At 32.8% G+C, this 22,920-nt stretch overlaps 2 protein-coding genes across 4 annotated transcripts; one reads left to right on the top strand and one right to left on the bottom strand.

Moving 5' to 3' along the window:
- Positions 1-13,688: 13,688 nt before the first annotated feature.
- On the bottom strand, positions 13,689-20,449 carry LOC127127583 (L10-interacting MYB domain-containing protein). 3 transcript variants are annotated; one of them, XM_051056829.1, is made up of 5 exons: positions 20,016-20,449; positions 19,501-19,634; positions 14,696-15,205; positions 14,363-14,594; positions 13,689-14,284 (listed from the first exon to the last, which is right to left on the bottom strand). In XM_051056829.1, exons 2-5 carry the CDS (start codon positions 19,612-19,614, stop codon positions 13,797-13,799), a joined length of 1,344 nt encoding a protein of 447 aa, XP_050912786.1. In that variant the 5' UTR covers positions 19,615-19,634; positions 20,016-20,449; the 3' UTR covers positions 13,689-13,796. The 3 variants fall into 3 exon arrangements, with proteins under 3 accessions (XP_050912786.1, XP_050912785.1, XP_050912787.1); XM_051056828.1 differs by having other exon boundaries at positions 13,690-14,284; positions 19,501-19,644; XM_051056830.1 differs by lacking the exons at positions 13,689-14,284; positions 14,363-14,594; positions 14,696-15,205 and adding exons at positions 15,217-15,968; positions 18,993-19,316 and having other exon boundaries at positions 19,501-19,644; positions 20,016-20,426.
- A 53-nt stretch (positions 20,450-20,502) lies between these two features.
- Positions 20,503-21,954, top strand: LOC127127584 (tropinone reductase homolog At5g06060). Its single transcript, XM_051056831.1, has 5 exons — positions 20,503-20,718; positions 20,807-21,014; positions 21,121-21,337; positions 21,430-21,542; positions 21,641-21,954. Exons 1-5 carry the CDS (start codon positions 20,627-20,629, stop codon positions 21,809-21,811), a joined length of 801 nt encoding a protein of 266 aa, XP_050912788.1. The 5' UTR covers positions 20,503-20,626; the 3' UTR covers positions 21,812-21,954.
- Positions 21,955-22,920: the final 966 nt, after the last annotated feature.

Raw genomic sequence — 22,920 nt, 5'->3', positions numbered from 1 at the left:
CCGGGTGGAGACGTGGCAGCGAAGAGGATGATTTGGGGAAGAAGAGGAACAATATTGTTCCTCTTTTTTATTTTTTTATTTCCTCTTTTTGTCCTTTTCTTTTGGTGAGAGCATAAGTTAATCTGTGAGTGGCCAATGGAAATGTATAAGTGTTCCTCTTTCTCTTTTTCGTCCCCCTTCAAGCCAGTGAGAGATGGGAGACCTTATTTCTTTTTCTTTTCCTTTTTTAATATTATTTTTTGTTACCGTTGGAAGAAGAGAGAGAGAGAGAGGTATTATTGAGGAGTGGTAGCGTGTCAGCCACTCAATAATTATTCATTTTTTATTTAGTAATTACTTACTATTAAATCCTAAATTTTGATTGGATAAACTAGGATAAGTGTGGATTGCTTAACATGGATCATTGATTAATTCGAATTGATGGTATGGATCGAATCAAAGAAACACACCAAGAAGCACACACTATTTAAATAAATTAAAATGCCTATAATGTTTTTTTTAGATGACTTAATCAATTTCAATCAATTGAATCAAATAAAATTTACAATTTTTAAAATAATCATGATAAAATTAAAATGATAACATGGGAAATTCTATTTATTTAATCTGACTATTTTGACGAAAGAACAAAATTAAAACGACTAAAAATGAATAAAAGTCGGGCGAAAATTTGCTCGATAAATTAAATCGGATGCACTAAAATGAATAGCACAAAATATACTTATTGAAAAAATACAGCATTTCTTTAAATTTTAAAATAAGTTTTCACCGGTTAACAGACTCAGACGGGTCAAATCGCAGCCGAAACGGTCGCTAAAAAAATTTGATGAGCACACCAGGTTAAACTACGTGAACCGTAGATTAATAATACTGGTGTCTACAATTTTAATTTTGAAACTTTTACCCACTGATTTTTGCACGTTCTTGAGAAATGATTCAAACGATTTGTCAGTATTTTCAATAAATTTATTCTGACTGATATTTTAGTTATTATTCATGATGGAATGTATGTCATGTTGTGCATATCATGCAAATTAAAATGAAATCGATTTTAAAAAATGTAAATATGTCCGGACAAAATTGGGGTATAACATTTACGTATTCATATCAGCAGCTAGGATCAATGCAACAATTCAAGTTAAAATGTTAAATCCTCATATCAGTAAAAAGAAGAATAGTCTTGACTAAAGGTTAAATTTTACGTAACGGTAAAAATCAGACTCCTACCACAATGAATACTTGTTTTTACAGCAGTAGAAGATCCGTAAAGAGGTTTTAACAAATATTCACGCACCTTTTGGGGGAGATACCACAAAAATGATCCCGTCTTACCACTTCCTATTAGGACCACACTAAATCTATGAAATATTCCCCATATAACGGATTTGATCTTCGAATCCACTCGCCGGCTCATAAAGGATAGGGATGGAAAGACCTCGTACTAAACTCTATAAAAGGGGCGTCGAAGGAAAGGAAAAGGGGACCCTATGGTTATTCTGCGCGATTACCGACCGAAAAAACAAAAAAAGAACATCACCAAAGCTCGATCTATTTCCCTTTCAATTCTGATTTTCATACCGGAATTCGGAACTCGAAGAGCTCAACCCCTGTCATCACCGCCACAAGTAGCTGCGTAAGAAGTGAGGAGAAAAGACACCTAAAGCAGAAAGCGAGAAGAAATAAACATACCTTGAGGTCGGGTCATATCGTCGGTACGTTCGTCGGAAACTTTGTTTTCCTGCGAACTTTATACTACTTCCTTCTGTATTAATCCTCGTGCCTCTTTTGTAGAAATGTCGCGCATATCTCTGACCATACTGTTAAGATTTGTTTTGTGAATCTTTGGTTTTTGCTTGCGTATGTTTTGAATCGGTGAAAAAGGGATAATCTTTTGTTATTATTTTAATTTGTAAAGTAAAGTAACAGAGAAAGAGAAAGTTAAGAGCGGGTAGAGGGAGTGTGAAGATTATAAGACCCCTTTGTTTTTTTTCCTTTAAATTCCATTTATTATAAATCATAATGGTGTTCCATATTGGTGGGTTACCGAAGGGACATTATTGTTAATATCTTTATGCATTGGTCGTGGAGCCTAGGGAAGGAGTAACGTTCCATCATCCATTTTTGATCATTTTTATTTTTTAATAAAGGATGCTATCATGGTTGCTTAAATGTGTTTGTACTGACTTCCCATTGCCCTATGCATGCTTCCAACCACTATTTCCCTTTCGACGCCACGTCAACAACCTTAATGGCTTTTGTTAAACATTGCCGAGATCGACAACACATTGTATTACTGCTATTATTTTTTTCTTTTGAACAAATTTATGTTATGTTGGTTCCACTTCAGATTTTTTATCCGGGCCGTAAAGCATGGGCTTTGAGCTTACTTAGCTTGAAGGGCTGTTTTGACATAAGCCCATTTCGGATTTAAATTTATTTCTAGGTTTTTTCTCCCCCAAACTTGGTTGTATTAATAAGTAGAGACCAATAGTAAAAATAACAAAAATTAATAAAAACATAAATAATATTATTAAGAAGATAATTTGTTTTTCATTATATCGTCATCTCAAAATTATTTAATTCGATAAAGTCTAATAAGTTCAAATTCAACATGTTTAATTAATACACTCTTCAAAATTATTTAATTTAATTTTTGAAAGAAACGAAGAATAGTAAGTGTCTTCTTCACTATCTCTCGATTATTCTAATAATTGGCGTTCGCCACATTGCTCGAATTTTCGTCATTCAATTAAAACCCTAAAACTCCATAAAATTAAAATCACTTCCCCAAGTTAATTATAAATTCTAAAAGCTTTATTTTAATAATTAATCTTTGGAGGAAAAGGAGAATAGTAAGTGTCTGCTTCACTATCTCTCGATTATTCGAATAATTGGCGTTCGCCACATCGCTCGAATTTTCGTCCTTCAATTAAAACCCTAAAAACTTACAAATTCAAATCATCTTTCTAAATTAGTGTAATACTTAAAAATATATTTCCTTTTATAAACCTTGGATGAAAAAGAGTATAGTAAGTGTTCGCTTCACTATTTTTCAAGTACTCAAATGATTGGCGCGCGCCATATTGCTCAAATTCTTGTCATCCGATTAAAACCTTAATCGAACAAATTTAAATTAATACAACCGCTAAGAACATGTCTTTTATAAATTAAATTTCAGATGATAAAAAATGGGAGGCGTTCGCCTCACCATCTCTCGAATAATTGAATGATTGGCGCTCGCCATATTGCTTAAATTATCAACTTCCAATTAAAATATCGACCGTACAAATTCAAAATTATTTTCCCAAATCAATATAAATATTTTTACAATTTAAACCTTGGATGATGAAGAATGGGAGGCGTTCGCCTCACCATCTCTTTAATAATTGAATGATTGGCGCTCGCCATATTGCTCAAGTTATTGACTTCCGATTAAAACACATTAAATAAATTTGGATAAAGGAATAGGTGGCGCACGCCTCATTATTCCTAGAATAGGAAAGTGGGAGGCGCACGCCTCACTATCGTGCATATTCGATTTTCGCAAACAAACTTTCCATAACAATTTAAACGAAAAAGGGGGTAGAAGGCGTTCGCCTTGTTATTCCTCGAAAGAATTGAACGATTGGTCTGCACCATATTGCTCGATCTTTTGTCGTTCTTCCAAAATATCTTAAACACATCAAATTTATTTGTTCTCACCCCCATGCGATCAAAACCAATCAAACAAAACGTCTAACGTATTAAATCAACTTGTCACCCTTTGTGACCAAAACTCTTTTCAAAAAGAACATTGTTTAATCCTTTCTAACGTGCACACCATACTAGTGCTTAAAGCCTCCGCCCAGAGTAGACAAGCCAATGTTTAGCCTTTAGAACGCAATCTAAACAGTCGTTCATTAAAAGACACCAACCAACTGTAGTTCCCCGAACTACGAATGCTCTGATTTCCTTATTGCACCATAAGGATACGTAGGCACGAGATTGCGAGATCTTGGCGAGCACACTAACAAAAAACCTCTTTTTTCTCCCTTTTGAGGTTTCCATCCATCTCTTTTCAATATTATTATCACTCGAAGAAAACAAACAACATTCAATTAACATTCAAATCGCAAATTAAACTAAAAGGTTCTCGTTGAGTACAACGGACGTGAGGGGTGTTAATATCTTCCCCTTGTATAATCGACTCTCGAACCCGAATATGGTTGCGACGACCATTATTCCATTTTTCAAAGGTTTTATCGATATTTTCCTATTCCTTTATTGGGATAAATAAAGTTCGGTGGTGACTATGTTCGAATTAAAAAAATTTCCGCAACCATCGCAAGGGATCGTATTTTTCGAGATGCGACAGCAGGGAAACCCTAGCTTCCACTAGGTGCAAGCATAAAGCTTAGAATCCATGATACATGTCCTCTTGTACTGGACCATGATTATGCAGACAAAATGAATTTCTATAAGGTTATGCATATGATTAGGGTTAGTGACCTAGATGAACTTTGTGAAAGGTAGGGTGAAAATTTGGGGTATGACAATAGGTCTTAAGAAATCTGTAAGATATCTTAAGGAAATCAATAACTATTTTAGAATATAGATAATTAAGCTTATAAACTCGAAAGAAGAATGTAAGTGGTGTGACTCCTTTGTAAAAGAAGAAACTATGCTTCGAGAAAATTTAGGTAGGTTTACACTAGGGAAAGAAAAGCTTAACCTATTTTTTTTCCAATCAGAGGTCCTCCATAAATTGAAATGGAATAAAATTTAAAAGGGATAGAAAACCTAGGAAGGGCGTAGATCAAAAGGAAACTTAGACCTTCTATGATTAATGCACATGGGCCCAAGATGATATGGGCACCGAAGGTGAAACCTTAGTGTTTTGTAGGTATGCTTTGCAGCTTGGAGTTTTTGACAATTATTAATAAATTTGTTCAAAGCATGGTATACTTATAAATTATATAATATTTACAAAGTCTCTGATTCAACAATGAAATGATGATGGCAAACTTCAACTATTGTGATCAAAGCAAAGTATTTGAGACTATCTAAAAATGTATGATCCTTAGTGATCAATTGAATGAATATGTCTGTAATAGGCCTACTTATTATTTTATAGCTTTACCAACTCACGCATCCAACGATGTGTAGAGGAGGATACACCATATTGGTGTCTTCCCTTTTGGGAAATATCTGTCAAGACTTCTTGATAAAATAGGTAAAATTCTTTTAAAGTTGAAATAATCAGGAAAATCCGATTAACCCCTTAAAATAATATTTCTTAAATATTTTAGTTATCAAATTAAATTGTTTTCTAACATATAAGATGCGCATTTTAGTGTTTTCTAGCAATGGATGCAAAAATTAACAATTGGGGGGTGCTGAAAAGTAGAAATCCAACATAAGGCCCAAGGGAGACTAAACTGCGTAAGCCTAATCGGTTAGCACTTAATGACAATCGATTGGAAAAGTTTGAAGATAAGTTTTTCAAAATGAATCCAAGCTTAACTTGTGCCATAAGCAAATTAAATCCCTATATTAATTAAGATTTCATAAAATCCTTACAAATTTTTAAATCCAATCGATTGAATCCCTTAGTCAATCGATTAGGAGACTTAAATGCGAAATATTTTGTTTTGATTTTCAATCATCACAATCTACATTGAATTCTTCCCAGGAATACATGCTCAAATTCTCATATGGCACGCTATAAATAGGTATACATATCTTCACTTTTTCTTGCATCTCATACTTTCCTGCATCTTTTATTTTGCGAGTTATTCCTCTTGTCATAACTATCACCACGACCTCCTCTAATCAAAGACCCGAAATACCATCACAAAAAAGAATGCCATCATAGCTGCAATGATGAACAAACATGAAGAAGATAAGAAGATGATCTTAGAGAAAAAGATCATAGAACCATGGTTTATGGACAAAACCTTCATGAGAGTATATAAATCCTATTCTCATATCTATCAAGCCTCACTAAGATCATTCTTCACAAAAGCACCAGATAGAATTTAATTGATCTAGTAAAAAAAATTGCAGTAACCTAAACATTCTTGGAAAATTCCTAATATTACCAGTGGAAAATGTGAAGATAATAATCCATAGAGAACGATTTGGAAGAATGTTTGAAATACCCTTCCTAGGAACATTCTACAAACCTGAAAACCCTTTTTGTACTCAAGAACTTCAAATGGAACATAGCCCTAGACTCTCTTGTAACTAATCCCATGGAGAAAATAAAATTTCTCTTCAGTACAACCCTATTAAAACCAAAAGTTGGAATCCTTCACTATCTCTTGACAAGAATCTTTCTCCCAAGAAATACCACTATCGACTATGTCAATAAACACGATGTTGTCCCTCTTTGGCTTCTCACTCAAAACATTCTAACAAACTGGGTAGACAGGGTATTTCATCACATGTCCCACTCAAGAGAAAACCTTCAGCAAATCTTCCATATAGGGTAATGATTATCAAAATACTAATAACTTTCAACATTGATACTCTAAGAGAAAAATCATTCTCATCAGGCAACAAAATAAATTATACCAAACTTAGAAACATGAAGATCAACATAACATATAAAGAACTCAGGGATGAATGGGAAGATGAATATGAATAAGAAATAGAAGAGACATAAGACATATACATAAAGCAAGTTTGGGAAATATGCTAAAGCATAACAAGATAAGTTAAATAGATAAAGTGAATTATATAAAAAAGATGATGATACTAATGACAAATATATGAACTCACTTATGTGTTATTTTTGAGTTCAACATTTTTCCTTCTTGTACTTTAATTTCCACAAATTTCCTTTATGTAATTTGAATTTCTCAGTAATAGTATGAGAAATTAATTTTACCTCTCTATATGTCTAAATTTCCTTGTTTGAGTATTTATTTCTCGCAATGCATCTTTACCCGCCTTTTTTATTTCTACAAAAGGAGAGAAGTATACTCTCGGGGGGAGAAGGGTATACTCTGTATTTAACTCAGAGGGACTTTAATCACTCCAAATATATCAATAATATTTCTTTTACCACCTCCTCTGAGAGATGTGTTGTCATCATCAAAAAGGGTGAGAATGTGGAACCTTGTTTTGTAGGTGATATCATTTTAACAAGGACGTTAACTTTTGATGATGGCAACTAATATCTTATGATATGTCAAGCATGAACAGTTAAGCAAATAAATATGAAAACCTAATCATTAGGATTTGGTGAACTTGATTATTCGATGATGGCAATCAAATGGAACGGAATCTATCTTAGAACAAAATTGGTTTGTCCCATATCCCTTGGATTTTGATGATAATAAAGTATTTAAAGAACAATTGGATACACTAATATTTGTTCATGTGTGCATGACCATAGACTAAAATTTCATGAATAATCCAAGTATTAGTTCTAACTATGAACATCTAAAGAGAAACTTAAAGACCAGAATTTGATGGATCATAAGCTGAAGACCAGACTCCGAAGAATTCAACTTCTGAAGAGGTCAACATTTGAAGGTCAGAGTCTGAGGATGTCAACCTCTAAAGACCATAATTTGAAGAAATCTGCTTTTGATGATTAGAACCCGAGCTAGTCAAAGCGCAAGGACCAAGGTGACTATAATAGGTCACTATCAACCTCTCAACCTATTTTGTCACGTGAAGACCTAAGTTTTATTTTCTTCATAGAGTCAGTTGAGATGCAACTGATAATTCATCTTGCAGCAAAGGAATTTCAAACAATATTTCAATGACATTAACCATTTGAAAAAACATCTCAATGCCTCTATTCAAGCTTCTAAAAAACTCTTTTATGTTGAATCTTCAACGACTTTTTTTCTTATCTATTTAAGGAGATGAAGACTTGAAGAATAAAAAAATGAACCATTGACACTCAAAGAGAAGTTACTCTATCAAAACAAAAGCACAACCTAAACTTAGGATTTCTTATCCTTGTATATCTTAGAAATACCCAAGTCTTAAAAGAGTATACTTTACATTTTATTCTTTATACATATCTAATGTATATCAAGTGTATTACCTCAAATAATCGTTTGTCTGTTAGGTAGATTATTATAAGTATCTTACTAAGAGTTTAAGCATTTGAAGACTCTTACTTTTGTGCTCGAGCATAGAACTATCTTGTTTGTGTGCTTGAGTATTGGAAGTCTCTTGCTTGTGTGTTTGAGAATAAAAGTATCTTACTTTAGTTTTTGAGCATTGGAAGTCTCTTGCTTGTGGGCTTAAGAAAACTTATAATCCTATGTGATTATAGTGAAAATTTCTTATAAGTACAAGGAGACTGAATTATTCTCAAATTGTGAGAGGAACTAGAGTAACTATGTATGTTTCTCTTGTTTCTTGCCTTATTTATTTGCTGCCTATCTCTAACCACTAATTCAGATTCTATACTTTGTGTTTAGAATCTGACCAAGTGTTTAAAAAGAAAGAAAAAGTAAACACAATTCAGCCCCCCTTCTTGTGTTTTTCTCAACTTCAATCTAAAGTCGCATCTCAAACTACTCAAGCAAGTGTCCATAAAAGAGAAAGTATCTGGAAATTAAAGTACTAGATAACCTCCTAATTTATTAGTGAGTGAACCTATTATAAAGCATAAGGAGTTTATCGTAAAAGCGCATGGCTAAAAGACACACACACACAAATATTTTCAAATTGTTTTTACTACAAAAATTATTTTAAAAAATCATCTTAAAGTTGTGTCAGATGAATTAGGACTTGTCAAAGTAGCTATAACCTAAATTTTGAATTATCCAATCGATTGGGACATTTGTCTAATCAATTATCTCAATTCAAAATTCAGCTACATACGATTAGGACAACACCTTAATCATGTTCAACGACCAGATATCTTTTCTTTCCTTTTTAAAACATACAATCAATTATATTACTAACTTTAATCGATATGTTCCAATCAATAGATTGTCATATAAGTTATTAAATTGAATTTCTTTTTTGAGCCAACCTCTAGCCTATAAATAGAGGTTCATTTTCTCATTTCATTTGATACCCCCCTCCCCCCTCTGACACACACACACACACATGCACACACCCACACGCACGCAGGCGTACACACACACACATGCCCACACTCCCATCCACACGCACACGCCCACCCATACCCCCCCCCCACCACCCCCCCCCCCCCACACACACACACACACATATATATATATATATATATATATATATATATATATATATATATATATATATATATATATATATATATATATATATATATATATATATATATATATATATATATATATATATATATAAAGTTTTATTTAAATTTCTCTCACTAATGTCTTAGCCTAAGTGCTTTTGTGAGAAAAATCCTTTTGCGAGTGAGGATATACTTGTAATTCTGGAAATGGTAGAATTTTAATTCACCAAGGAAATCTTTTGTATGCACCTTGGTTGAATATTATCCATTTGGAGAATTTTTTGGGTTAGAAGTTAAACCCATAAAAAATCTTTAGTTTGGGGCTGTGTGATTCAGTCATAATTTAGGTTGGAGATCAACCAGTGATTAAATTTCCTCGGTTCTTGGTCAGTCCGGTATTAAAACCCAGATAGGTTGAAACTCAGCTCGGTATTAAAAGCTTCATTGATATGAAATCAGCTTGTTGTTAAAATCTCACAAGTTACTGGTTATCCCGTGTAAAACCAAGGTGTAAGGTTTGTGAGCTCAACTCGTGTAAAAGCTTGCAATGTTTAATGAACTTGAAGACTAATTGCTCTAAGGTCCTCGTTTGTGAAGAAAGGATTAACGCATGGATTCACATTTTGAAACAGAAGACTCAAATTTCCATATACCGAAGTCTTGTAATATTTTGTTGGAGGTCAACCTTCATCTCCTTGTATAAGGAAGTTCGTGAGTCCTTCCTACTAAAAGCTCCCGACGTTTATTGAATACTCTCAAGATTAATTATTAGGGAGAGTAATAGGTTGTTTTATCGTTTGACTGAACCTCTATATATCGTGGTGTTCATCTCTTTCCCTTAACTCTTTTAAATTCCACACTTTATGTTCCGCTCTTTATTTTTCTGCTCCTATGTTTTCAAAAATATTTTTAAACTCTGATTTCATTTTCCAAAGATTTTCAAAACAACGTTTTTTCAAATGACACAATACATCCATCCTCTTGTGTGTGAAGTATTAAGTCCAATAAAATAGAGTAAATATCCTAGTATACATTTATATTTGATAATATGGATATGTACGCCTTGTTCATCTTTATTTACCATCACATTTGATGCCATGGGAGTTGAGATGCTTTTTGAAGCCTGCATATCAAATTTATTTAGGAGCTCTAAGATATACTTTGTATGGATGATGAACGTGCCAACTTCAGTTTCCTTTATCTGCAGTCTTAAGAAATAGGTAAGTTTTCCCATTAGAGACATTTCAAACTCCCCCTACTTCAAACTCGCAAATTTCTTACAATGATATTCATCAGTGGATCCAAATATAATATCATCAATGTAAATTTGGACTATATACTTTGCTTTACGTCTAATAAATAAATTAGTATCTACTTTACCACGATTAATTCATTGTTTTATCAAAAATCCACCAAGGCACTCATACAAAACTCTATGAGGTTATTTGAGACCATAGAGGGCTCACTTAATTTTAAAAACATAATCAGGATTTTCATGGTCCTCAAAACCAGGAGGTTGAGATACATAAAATTATTTATTTATAAAGCCGTTAAGAAAAGTTGATTTAACATCCATCTGATACAACTTAAAATATAGGCAGCAAACAAATTCCAAAAGGAGTCGTATTGCTTCAAGACAAGCTACAGAAGCATTAGTATCCTCATAGTCAATTTCTTCATCCTAATTATACCCCTTTGCCACTAGCCTAGCTTTATTTCTAGATATTCCATTTTCATCCAATTTGTCCTAAACACTCATATAGTTCAAATAACTGTTTTGTCTTTAGGACATGGAACAAGGTCCCATATGTCATTTCGTTTAAATTGAATGAACTCTTCTTGCATAAAAAGGACTCACCCCTTATCATGTAAAGTATTAGATATTGTTTTAGGCTCAATTTGAGAGATGAAATAAGAATACTTACATAACTTATTAACTTGAGATCTTGTACTTAAGCCTTTCCTAATATCACCAAGTATTTGATCAACGAAAGATCTTTCCTAAAATTCCAATATGAAGGTAGTTGGGATCAGGTCTCTTATTTATCTTCCTCTTGTTTTGCTCCCCTCTTTATCTTTAATAATGTTCTCTTCGGTTGGTGGAGGAGGATTTTCTTTAGTAATGTCATTATTGACTAAATTTTCCATTATCAAACCTGAAACATAAGAAGAACTACCTTTCCCCGACTTTTGGGGTGTTGTCTCATCAAAAGCTACATGAACTGGCTCTTCTACAGATAACAATCTATAGTTGTAAAATCTATATGCTTTACTTAAAGACAAGTACCCCGAAAATATACCTTCATCGAATTTTGCATCAAATTTATCAATATTGTCCTTTCTGTTATATAAAATAAAGCATTTGCATCCGAAAATGTGAAAATTCTAACTATTGAGCTTTACACTTTTAAGTAGATCATAAGGTGTATGCTCTAGGATGGGTTGAAGGACCACCCTATTTAAAACATGACATACGATTCTAAGTGCATCCGTCCAAAAATACTTAAGCAAAATTAATTGTCTTATCATTGTCCGAGGTAATTCTTTTAAAACACAGTTCTTGCGCTCAACAACACCATTTTTTATGGAGTTCTCAGACATGAGAAGTTATGAGTATTCCTGTTTTCGTTACAAAAGTTTTCAAATTGATAGTTTACAAACTTACCACAATGATTACTATGGATTGTGATCATTTTAAAATTGTAAAGATTTTGGACAAACTTAGCAAAGTTAACAAAATTGCTAAAATTTTCTTCCTTATGGGCTAAGAAGAGCATCCAAGTAACCTAAAATAGTCGGCCACAATTACAAACTTGTAATAGTTACCGTCTAAACATATTGTCTCTGAAGGGTTAAACAAGTCTATATGGAGAAGCATGAGAAGTTTTGAAGTTGAAACAATGTTTTTATATTTGGAAGACACTCTAGTTTGTTTTCCCATTTGGCAAGCACCGTAAAGTTTATCTTTATAAAACTTTATTTTTGGTTGACCAACTATTAAATTTTTGGATGTTATCTTATTTATTAAGTCAAAATGTACATTTCTTAAACGACTATAGTTAAGAATCTTCATTCTTAGTAACTAAACATTTAGTATCATACATTGGCACATCATCCAAGTCAAGCAAATAAACATTTAGCTATCCAAAACATATTACCATTAGTTACTTCGCTTGCAGCGAGCCGTTTCAGTTCACTCCTATGTTTGGTCAGCTTTCCAAATATTTTTGTTATATCCAAATTATTAAGATCATTTGACTCTTTGATGGTTGTAACCTTCGGTTGCCATTCCTTACACATACACCTTAAAATTTTGTTAGAACAACCTTTTTTATAAAAGAACTTTGTCAAACTATCTAACTTGTTGATTAAATGGAAAAAAGAGAATCTACGTGGAGTCAACAATTTTCCCAGATTCCATATAGAAAAGTTCATATTCCTCTATCAACGTATTGATCTTAAAATCCTTAACGTCTTCGGTTTCCAAGGTATTACTCAATTATAAGTGTGCCGCGATATATATATATATATATATATATATATATATATATATATAATATATATATATATATATATATATATATATATATATATATATATATATATATATATATATATATATATATATATATATATATATATATATATATATATATATATATATATATATATATATATATATAGAGAGAGAGAGAGAGAGAGAGAGAGAGAGAGAGAGAGAGAGAGAGAGAGAGAGAGAGAGAGAGAGAGAGAGAGAGAGAGGAGAGAGAGAGAGAGAGAGGAGAGAGAGAGAGAGAGAGAGAGAGAGAGAGAGAGAGAGAGAGAGATTTTTTTTATTTTATTTGATTTTACTCCGTTTTTTCTGTTCCATTCATCATTTCGCTTATTATTCATAGTAACTTTCACACAAAACTGTATAATAAGTTTAAATGTATGTTAATAAATTTAGTTTTTATATACTGATTTGATGATGGTAAAAACCCAAAATATTCTTTATCGGAAATAGACAAGCAAGATACGAGTTTTTGGATAATTAGGGCCCGTTTGAATCAGTTTTGCTTTTCACTTTTTAAAATATGTTTTATAAAGTTGTTTTGAAAAAGTATTTTTAAGAAGAGAACTATTAAAAAATTTATTTGGTAACATGACTTTTCAAAACTGTTTTAAAAATGAGAAAATAGAAATATTTGTTTGGTAAATTATTTTTAAAAACAGTTTTTTTTTAAAAATGAGAAAATAAAAAATGATAATTTAATTTTTAAAAATTACTTTTTTAACTAATATAAAATGAAAAAGAATTTTAATAAATAATAATTAATTTTTTATTGACTCATATTTAAATATACATATGATTTAATGACTCATAATTAATTTTTTAATGACTCATAATTAATTTTTTTAGAAATTTCTTATGATTAAATATATGATTTAATTCCTTTTTAGAGTCAAGTTAATAACTTGTTCACACAAAAATTATCAAAATTTTATAGCGTATATCAATATCTGAAGCATACATATGAAATCAAACTAACATAAGTATTTAGAAATAACCACTAAAATTCAAAGTTGCTTGTATGAAAATGTAACATAGAGATAATTAATTCACTTAATTGCTACGGTGTACCCACATCTCATCTCTAATATGATTTCTCTTCATTGTCATTTCAGCTGCACCTTCATTAGATAATCTTGTTAAGTTGTCGACATTGGAACTTGTTCCTTCTATGATAGGACCTTCTTGTATTCCCTCGAGTTCGACAGGATCCATTTCTTCCCATATCCTAAACAACTCGTCCGGTAAATTCCACTTGCGTATATAATTGTGAATAGCACAACACGCAATAACTATGAGTCGTTGCCTAGAAGGCTTATAAGGAGGCATCAACTTTAAAATAGGAAATCTATTTTTCAGCACCCCAAAACAACGCTCAATTGTCATCCTTAGAGACGAGTGTCTATAGTTAAATAACTCTTCCGGACTTCTGGGTTGTCTACCTTGACCTCTATATTCTTGTGCGTGATACCTTTCACCCCTATAAGGGGGAAGAAAACCTCCAATACATGGATACCCAGAATCAACGAGATAAAATGAACCTTCATCAAATAAAATATATGTTAGTTCAACTTTGTTAATTTCATTGAACATAATTTTATGTTGATACCATGACTTACCTCTAGGTGGCCAAGGAAATTCAGCATTTTGATTTGTAATTGCATCCAAAAGAATCTTTGAATCATGTGCACTTCCTTCCCATCCCGAATATACATACGTAAACATCATGTTAAAATCACAAGCACACATGACATTTTGTGTGATTGTTGCCTTTCTATCTCTACATGAAATTTGTTTTTCTGCAGGAACCGATGCACTGATATGTGTACCGTCAATCGCACCTATGCAATTCTTTAAGACATAACCCAAATAATATGAATAATTAAACCATAATCAAATTATGTTGAAATAAATATACAACTACAATAGAAGAATATGAATTATGTGCATACCTTAAACCAAGGATAGTATTTTGAATTATTTTTAATTCTTTCAGGAAACTCTTTGGACTCTTGCTTTATTAGTTCCTTTCCAAATCGACAAACTGCCCTTAATACCTCCTTAAAATTGCGTGATATTGTTTCAGTGGAATGTTGAAAGCGGATTGAAGCAACTCTATGACGAACATTATGACCAATTATGAATAAAAATGTAGCAACCTTCTCTTCAACAAGCACATCTCTTGAGTCACATAAGTAGTTCTTCTCCCTCAATTCATTACAAAAATTAATAAAACATTCTTTCTTCATTCGAAATAAATCAAAACAACTTGTTCCAGATCCATTTAATACTTCAGCAACAAACTCACGACCAGTCAACGAAGATGTCAACACCTTTGCTTTGTTAAAGTATTTCTGATGATAATTATAAATCATACTATTAAAGAGAAATTCTGCGAATTCATCATCACTTGCATCAGAAGTAGAATCATCACTTTCATCAATATCAATTCTGGTTAGAACCTGTCATACAATTTAATAACAAAACTTTAAGAATGGTACATTCAATAAAAAGGTTTTATAACATAACTATGAAATTCAAAATAATGCATAAAAACACAAACAATTGTCAGCAAACAGAACAAAGTACACAATCATAAAAATAATAAACAAAGTACTAAGAGAAGTATGTCTCATTACTATCACCATAAGTTTAAGTAAGACTTTATCCTTAAAGTCTAAGTACCCATCCACGTTTCCTCTCAACAGACATGGCGATGAACACTTCTCTCCAATCAGGATTCATAAACTTTTCCAAAGCTTTTCCATATGCATCATGTGGAATGTCTTCCATCTCATCCAGAACAGTCACACACTTAGTAAGAGAGCAGTCTGATGTTACACGTGAAGTAGCCTCCACACTCCTATCCCTATACCTCTCAGCTTTTGCCAAAGATGCTTTAGCCCATGCCGAAAGTGCCTCTCCCATCATATGTGATGTAGACTCTTTCTTGGATCGTACTTGAACTTGTCTCTTTCCACTACGTGTGATGTGCTCAACTTCATGTAGATCATCGTCTGAACTATCACCATTAACACGTACATGACTCGCACTCCCATTGTTAAGGTATTGATTGTCAAGCTCATTTTCTTCATCTGTATTTGGAGGGTCTTGAGTAGATGAATGATGAAGTACTCCAGTTGCATTATTTTTGTTGAATATGATTTCCAACAACTTATAATGATCACACCCTTTCTTTTGAAATTGAGAAGCTTTATCATGTACCTAAAATCAATTGCAAATAGATTAAAAACTTTCAAAACATTATAACTATATTTAACAAACAGTAAATGCATTGTGATCAAATTGTTAAACAAACAATAAAATGTTTTATCACAGAGGAATATAATGGTAAATTGACATAAAAGAGAGGAATCAACACAATTATATTGATTTTGTTATAACAAACAGAATCTCCTAAGAATAACAATTATGCACAAGAACAACACATCTGCAGTAGGCAGCAAGCTAATAATAGGCAGCAAGTATTTTAAAGAAATTAAAACTTATTTCAAATTGGCCAAAATAACTTAACATGTGGTCTGTAGCACACCACACCATGGCCTGGAACCCTATATCTTGCTCATACCAAAAACTAAACAAATCAATTAATATAGTAATGTTAGTACAGTTTTAATTTTGATCATTTATTTGTAGTGGGATATACTTTCGCAAACACTTTCAATTCAACAATTCGCATGCATGGCTATCGGCGAACATATGGAGAATTGTGTTTCTCTGCTGCGAGCAAGTGTAAGCTTAATTTCTCTTATTTACCATTCAAATTACAAGGTGAAACTCTTGCCATTAAAATTTAATAACTTTCTTTCACTTGCGAATGATAGACTTCCGAGGACAAGACTGAAATCTTTTACCTACAAAAGAGTTACGCAGACGCATCAGCTTCCTACGTGGTTTATGCTCCACTAGACGAACCGGCATTGGTTCATCTTGCAAAAGGATTGAAACCAGACAATGTTATTGCATTTCCTTCAGGGTTTGCTATCATTCCGGGAGGGTTACCGAAAGATAATGGCAATAATGCTGGTAGCAATGAAAGTCTTCTAACTATCTCATTCAATCTAATTGATAAAGCCACCCATGTTTCACGTGTCCCTCCTGAGTCGGTTGAAACTATCTATAGGATCATTACAGAAACTGTTACTGCTATAAAGGATGTCATCAATAGTTTGAACTTGTTTTCTATAGTTCTAGCATTGTATAACCTATACAGTATAGGCTATGCATTGTTGTTTTTGCACTTATAAATCAATTTTGTACCTAACTTGTATTACAGGATTTGAATATGAACTTTTTTCAAGTTACTGGTAATGTGAAACAGAAAACTTTGGATATTAGGAAGCAAGCTCTGGTAATTCCACAGTTCCAACCCAGGAGTAGTAAAAATATCAGAAAGCCATTCGATGAAGAGGTACTAGAGGATAGGATCAGATTTGTTACAAAAAGTTGGTATGATTACTCCTTTAGATACTTCTTGTAATGGTGATATGAAATCTGAAACCACTTGTAGCATGTGTACTGATGCTGGTTTCAAAGTAACTTCTCTGCTTGCAGATATTGATCCAAAAAATTCAACCAAGTGTTTTTACTTTTCAATTTTGTATGCTATTGGTATTGTGAATCAGTTTGGTCCTACAGATCCTGCTGCAGCTGCTTGTTATGCCACTTTCATCAAAAGGGTCATCAACAGGGTCATCATTCTTTCATCAAATAACATTACCCCACACTTTCTCTTCTTGCAGAATCACAAGCTCATTGTAGTGGAAGCAGATGGAAACTACGTGCACCCATTCGCCGTCGACGACATCGACATCTACTCCGGCGAAACCTATTCAGTTCTTCTCACAACAGATCAAGACCCAAACAAAAGCTACTGGCTCTCAATTGGCGTCAGAGGAAGAAAACCAAACACATCACAAGCCTTAACATTCCTCAACTACAAAACAATCTCCGCCTCCGTTTTCCCAACTTCACCACCGCCAGTAACTCCATTATGGAACGATTTCAACCGTAGCAAAGCCTTCACAAAACAAATCATTTCCAAAATGGGAACACCGCAGCCACCAAAATATTCAAACCAGAAAATTCTCCTCCTCAACACACAAAACTTGATCGGTAATTTCACTAAATGGGCTATCAACAATGTTTCATTAACATTACCAGTTACACCTTACATAGGATCATTAAAGTTTAAACTGAAAAACACATTCGATAGAAAACCGCCACCAAGAACATATCCAATCGACTACGACATATTTAAGAATCCGGTTAATCCGAACACAACTACGGGTAACGGTGTTTATGTTGGTGTTGTTCTTGATTTTGTGTTGATTATTATGTATAAAAAATGGGATAAGATGAGAAGGGAAAATCTTTATCACAGGTCAGTTGAAAACAGTGTTAGAGACAGTCCTACTAACAGTGCTACTACTAATCAACATAGCAGTGACTGATTTCACAAATTCATATAACAATCCATAACTAACAATCCTAACCATTTAACTTACCTCCTAACTTCTAACTGATTCAAGCGTTAACACTTACTAACAGTCTAGTTAAAAACCTAACAAACTAAACTAACTTCTTCTAATTCATAGTAGTTCAGTTTAAACATAACATCAATGAACTAATTCTAACAGTTCAATATAACTAACATATCTAGTCCCTAACTGGTTTTTCCAATTTCCTTTCCCTATAACAGTTCAATCAATCTTTAAACAAACTATTAACATCACCAACTGTCAGAATTTTAATTCACCAACAGGAAACTAACAGAGTTAATACTCTAACCAAATTTGTTCATGAGACTAATTCACACAAATGACTGACCTAACTGAATTTCTGCTCATGTTCATTATCAAGGCCCTTAAGGTTTTTCACAAGGAAGTGCTCCTCTTCGTGGTTATCCACCTCATTGTAATTATCTTTTCACTCCTATCCGGGCTACAAATAATTTCTGTCAAAGCAGGAGGAATGATGTCACTTTCTATTGACAATCTTGGAGCCCTATGGATGTGGGGAAACTGTCCTAATCAAAGCAAAGACGGTATATTCTCAATAGTAAGCAATTTCACTCCAACGCCGGTTTGGGATTTTCATGGTCACGTTGTAATAAAAGTTGCTTGTGGGAATGAACACATTATAGCACTAGAGTAATATAATGCATCATGCCATATGTAAGATATGTATATTATGAAAATCACTAGAGTAAAATTATAAGCAACATACCTTAAGATAATTTCTCCAGACCTCTTCACTTGCAGTAACTGTGTTTGTTTCTGCATTCCACCCAAATCCGGTATTTTGCAAGAGTGAATAGAACTCACGATACATGGCCCGCAACCTATGCATTTTTGCCTTTAGTTGTCCGGCTTTAAATGATCGATTAGTTATGGAACTCAACTTAGTAGTCATTGAGGTCCATATTCTATTATGAAACACACCATTTGGCAGATTTCCTTTTGTAACTTCATCAACCATAATGTCAATGAAAACTTTAGTTACAAAATCAGGCCAAAGCTTTGAGTCACTAATGTCAACATTAGTTGCCATCTATCATAAAAATAAGCAACTTAGGAAATCTAAAATAAAATCACACAGTCATTCGCAAGAATAAAAAACATAAACATATTTTATTGCCTCAAGTCCAATGAAAACTATTTCTCAACAAATGAATTATTCAAAAATTTGAAGAACATACAAGATTATCATGACATAGAAACAGAGAGTTTGTTACCTGTGCAGCAATGGCAGATGCCCCAATAGAAGTAGGTGCAATCGAGGAAGAGGCAGGCCTGGTCGAGGAGGAGTCTGGCGCAGCAAAATACGGACGATAGCTATTATTCTTCATGCTTTTTCAAAATCTCAAACCTGTTTAGAACTAATTAATACAAAAAATTCCTTACAACCAAGAATTGCTATGATAGTAGAATGATAGTAGCATTGAACAGAATTGTTTTATTCTACTGTAAAACAACATCCCAAAATATAATTTCCTTACAACTAATCAAAACAAAAAATATTCAGTTCCACAATATTCAGTTCCACAATAAAATCATTTTAGCATGTAAACTTTACTAGATCTAAAATTCTAAATTCAATTCCACAAATGGATAGATTATGCATATCAAATTGGGTTAATCCAACAAAACTTTAAACAAAAATATTCATATAATTTCTACTAGATCTAAACTTGAATCTTACATACTGTGAAATCTATTGACAATAGTTCAAGATGAAGAAAATACCAACCTAAAAAATCCCAATCACAAATTGTAGAGAAGAAATTGAAGATTAGTGAAAAATGGAAGATCGTGTGGAATCAGTGCTGAGTGAAAAATGGAAGATCTTGTGGAATCAGTGCTGAGTGAAAAATGGAAGATCGTGTGGAATCAATGTTGAGTGAAAAATGGAAGATCGTGTGGAAAGTGCTGAGTGAAACTTTTTCGTTGCTGCATTTTTGTGTGAGAGAAGATTGTTTTCAATTTCATTTGTGTTTAAAAAACCAAAATTGAAAAATTAAAAACATGTTTAAGCTGTTTTACTTTTTTAGTTTTTAAAAGTTAAAAACACAAAACAGTTTTTGAAAATTATAATTTAAAAATAGTTTGCCAAATACATTTTTAATTTTTTAATTTTTAAAAACAAAAAAACTGTTTTTAGAAAGGGATCCAAACAGGCCCTTAATCTTTGTAATCTATCTGCATATTTTTCGACCACACATTTGTTACGTGAAGTTTGTACATATTAAACTTTTTGTCCAACTGTTTGTCCACATTTGTCTTGTCCATAAATTCATTTCTTATTTTTTCTTTCAAAATCACAACCAAAACACACTGATTAATTAACTAGTAACAAGAAAAATGGCAGAAACAAAGTTGAGCAGCTTCAAAGACAAAAGATGGTCACTCCAAGGAATGACAGCTCTGGTGACTGGTGGAACCCGAGGCATAGGGTCAGTTCTTGAATACAAATTTTATCTCTTATGAGAACATGTAATTTATCATGTTAATTTTTTTTCTGCCTTTTGTGTTATGAATTAGGTACGCAATTGTTGAAGAGTTAGCGGAGTTCGGAGCAGCTGTGCATATATGTTCACGTAATGAAGATGATATTAACAAATGTTTAGAAGAGTGGAAAAATAAAGGATTTAACGTGACAGGATCTGTATGTGATTTACTATTCAGTGACCAACGTGAAAAATTAATGGAAACTGTTGCTTTAGTCTTTAATGGAAAACTCAATATTCTAGTAAGCACTTATCATTCAAATTATATTTTAAAAATAATAAATAATTCATTCTTTAACAGTTTATATAGATTAACATGTTTGATGAGTGAATTTCTCAAATATTTAGGTAAACAATGCTGGAACATTTACTCCTAAGTCTATTTTAGACCACACCCATGAAGATGTGACAACTATAATGAGTACCAATTTTGTGTCCGGTTATCATCTGTGCCAACTTTCACATCCACTTCTAAAAGAATCTGGATATGGAAGCATAGTGTTCATATCCTCAATTGCAGGTCTGAAAGCCTTGGATATTTCTTCTGCCTATGCAGCTTCTAAAGGTGTGTTTGTTTATATGCATATATGTATTCTTTAACATGGAATTGAATTGTAGAAGAGAATTAATATTTTTAATATAATAAATTCTATGTAGGAGCTATGAATCAGTTTACTAAAAACGTAGCATTGGAATGGGCAAAGGATAATATTCGTGCTAATGTTGTGGCACCTGGACCTGTCAAGACCTTACTCTTAGAGAATGCAATGGTATGTATATTTATATATTGTGATAAGATTTTGGTATAATTTTATAATCTCTATTTTTTAAACTCATAAAATTTCTATTACAAATTCTCTTTCTGTAGAAAGATTTGGCCGGAGTGGATAAGGCTGTGGAAAATATAGTGTCTCAGTCGCCGGTGGGTCGGATGGGAGAATCTCAGGACATATCAGGATTGGTTGCTTTTCTCTGTCTTCCAGCTTCTTCACACATAACCGGACAAATTATAGCTGCAGATGGAGGTTTCACTATGTAAACTTTGAATTTTAAATCTTTTAGTAATTCTATCAATTGAACTAAACTTCAAGAGGTTATTGTCTTTGTTGTGTTATTGTTGAACTATTTCAAAACCTAATGTTTTAACATTAATTTATATTAATGAGATTAGTTCTTCCACAAGCACTACAAAAAAGATGAAAATAACAAATGCACGTGACAGTTACAAAGTTAGAAAAAGAGAAGGGTACAGCTCTACCCATAAATTGCTCATGCACTTGCAGTGAGTACGATATATGTTGCTATGCTTGAATAAGCTAATATGTAAGAGAGTGGATGAACGACCTAACTAGATATTTATAAGCATGGTCCACTTAAGGGAAAATTAGTTCTATCACCTATAAATTTTGCCACTCATCCCCTAACATTGATATAGTGGTTGGACATTTTGTCACTCATCCCTTGAGATTGATATAGTGGTTGGACATGTGACTCTGCCTTAAGAGGGGGATGAATTGTAGATTTTAGAAAAATAATAAATTAAAAAATTTTAAAAAGTTATTTTCAAAGTTTAAAATCATTTAAAAATATTAAAGATATTAACAACGGAAATTAATAATGTAGAAAATAAAATAAATAAATTAAAGAGTTAAGAGATAGAGAGATAATATCAAAAATTATAAAGGTTCGATCAAAAAGAAAATACATAATCATCTTCCTAAGATTTATTCTAGACAGTATACAGTAAATCTTAAGAGCATTTATAAGGTATAACTCTCAAACCCTCTTATACAAGAAAAAGTGAAGTTTGAGGCTAACTTCCAACCAAACAACAAATATCAGAGTGAAGTGGTTAGTATTCCCTTAAAACAGCAGATTGAAGCGGCTAGTCTTCTTTCGAAACAACAACTTGAAGCGGTTAGTCCCCGAGATAAACCAAGATTTTACACGGGCTAATCTTGTACCGATGTGAGCTTTTAAACTGGAATGAACTCACAAACCAATGAGATTTTACACAGGCATATCTCGACCTAGGCAAGTTTTTTACCAGGCTGAGCTTACTAACCGAACCGAAATTTTTACCAGGATGATCACGAACCAAGTTGAGATTTTAACTAGGCTGATCTCGAATGTAAAAAAAAAATTGAA

This window comes from Lathyrus oleraceus, chromosome 3 (genome assembly GCF_024323335.1).
Source record: "Lathyrus oleraceus cultivar Zhongwan6 chromosome 3, CAAS_Psat_ZW6_1.0, whole genome shotgun sequence".
Taxonomy (NCBI): Eukaryota; Viridiplantae; Streptophyta; class Magnoliopsida; order Fabales; family Fabaceae; genus Lathyrus; species Lathyrus oleraceus.
The sequence above is the reverse complement of the archived record's forward strand: the minus strand, read 5'-3'. Positions and strand labels throughout refer to the sequence as shown.

What these genes read in the sequence shown, in the direction of transcription:
- LOC127127583 (XM_051056829.1), bottom strand. Translation starts at nt 19,614, where the DNA reads ATGAAGAATAATAGCTATCGTCCGTATTTTGCTGCGCCAGACTCCTCC. An exon ending in AATACTATCCTTGGTTTAAG is followed by an intron (nt 14,595 to 14,695) that starts GTATGCACATAA and finishes TATGTCTTAAAG; the next exon opens with AATTGCATAGGTGCGATTGA. An exon ending in ATTTCCTTGGCCACCTAGAG is followed by an intron (nt 14,285 to 14,362) that starts GTAAGTCATGGT and finishes TATTTGATGAAG; the next exon opens with GTTCATTTTATCTCGTTGAT.
- LOC127127584 (XM_051056831.1), top strand. Translation starts at nt 20,627, where the DNA reads ATGGCAGAAACAAAGTTGAGCAGCTTCAAAGACAAAAGATGGTCACTC. An exon ending in TGCCTATGCAGCTTCTAAAG is followed by an intron (nt 21,338 to 21,429) that starts GTGTGTTTGTTT and finishes AATTCTATGTAG; the next exon opens with GAGCTATGAATCAGTTTACT. An exon ending in TACTCTTAGAGAATGCAATG is followed by an intron (nt 21,543 to 21,640) that starts GTATGTATATTT and finishes CTCTTTCTGTAG; the next exon opens with AAAGATTTGGCCGGAGTGGA.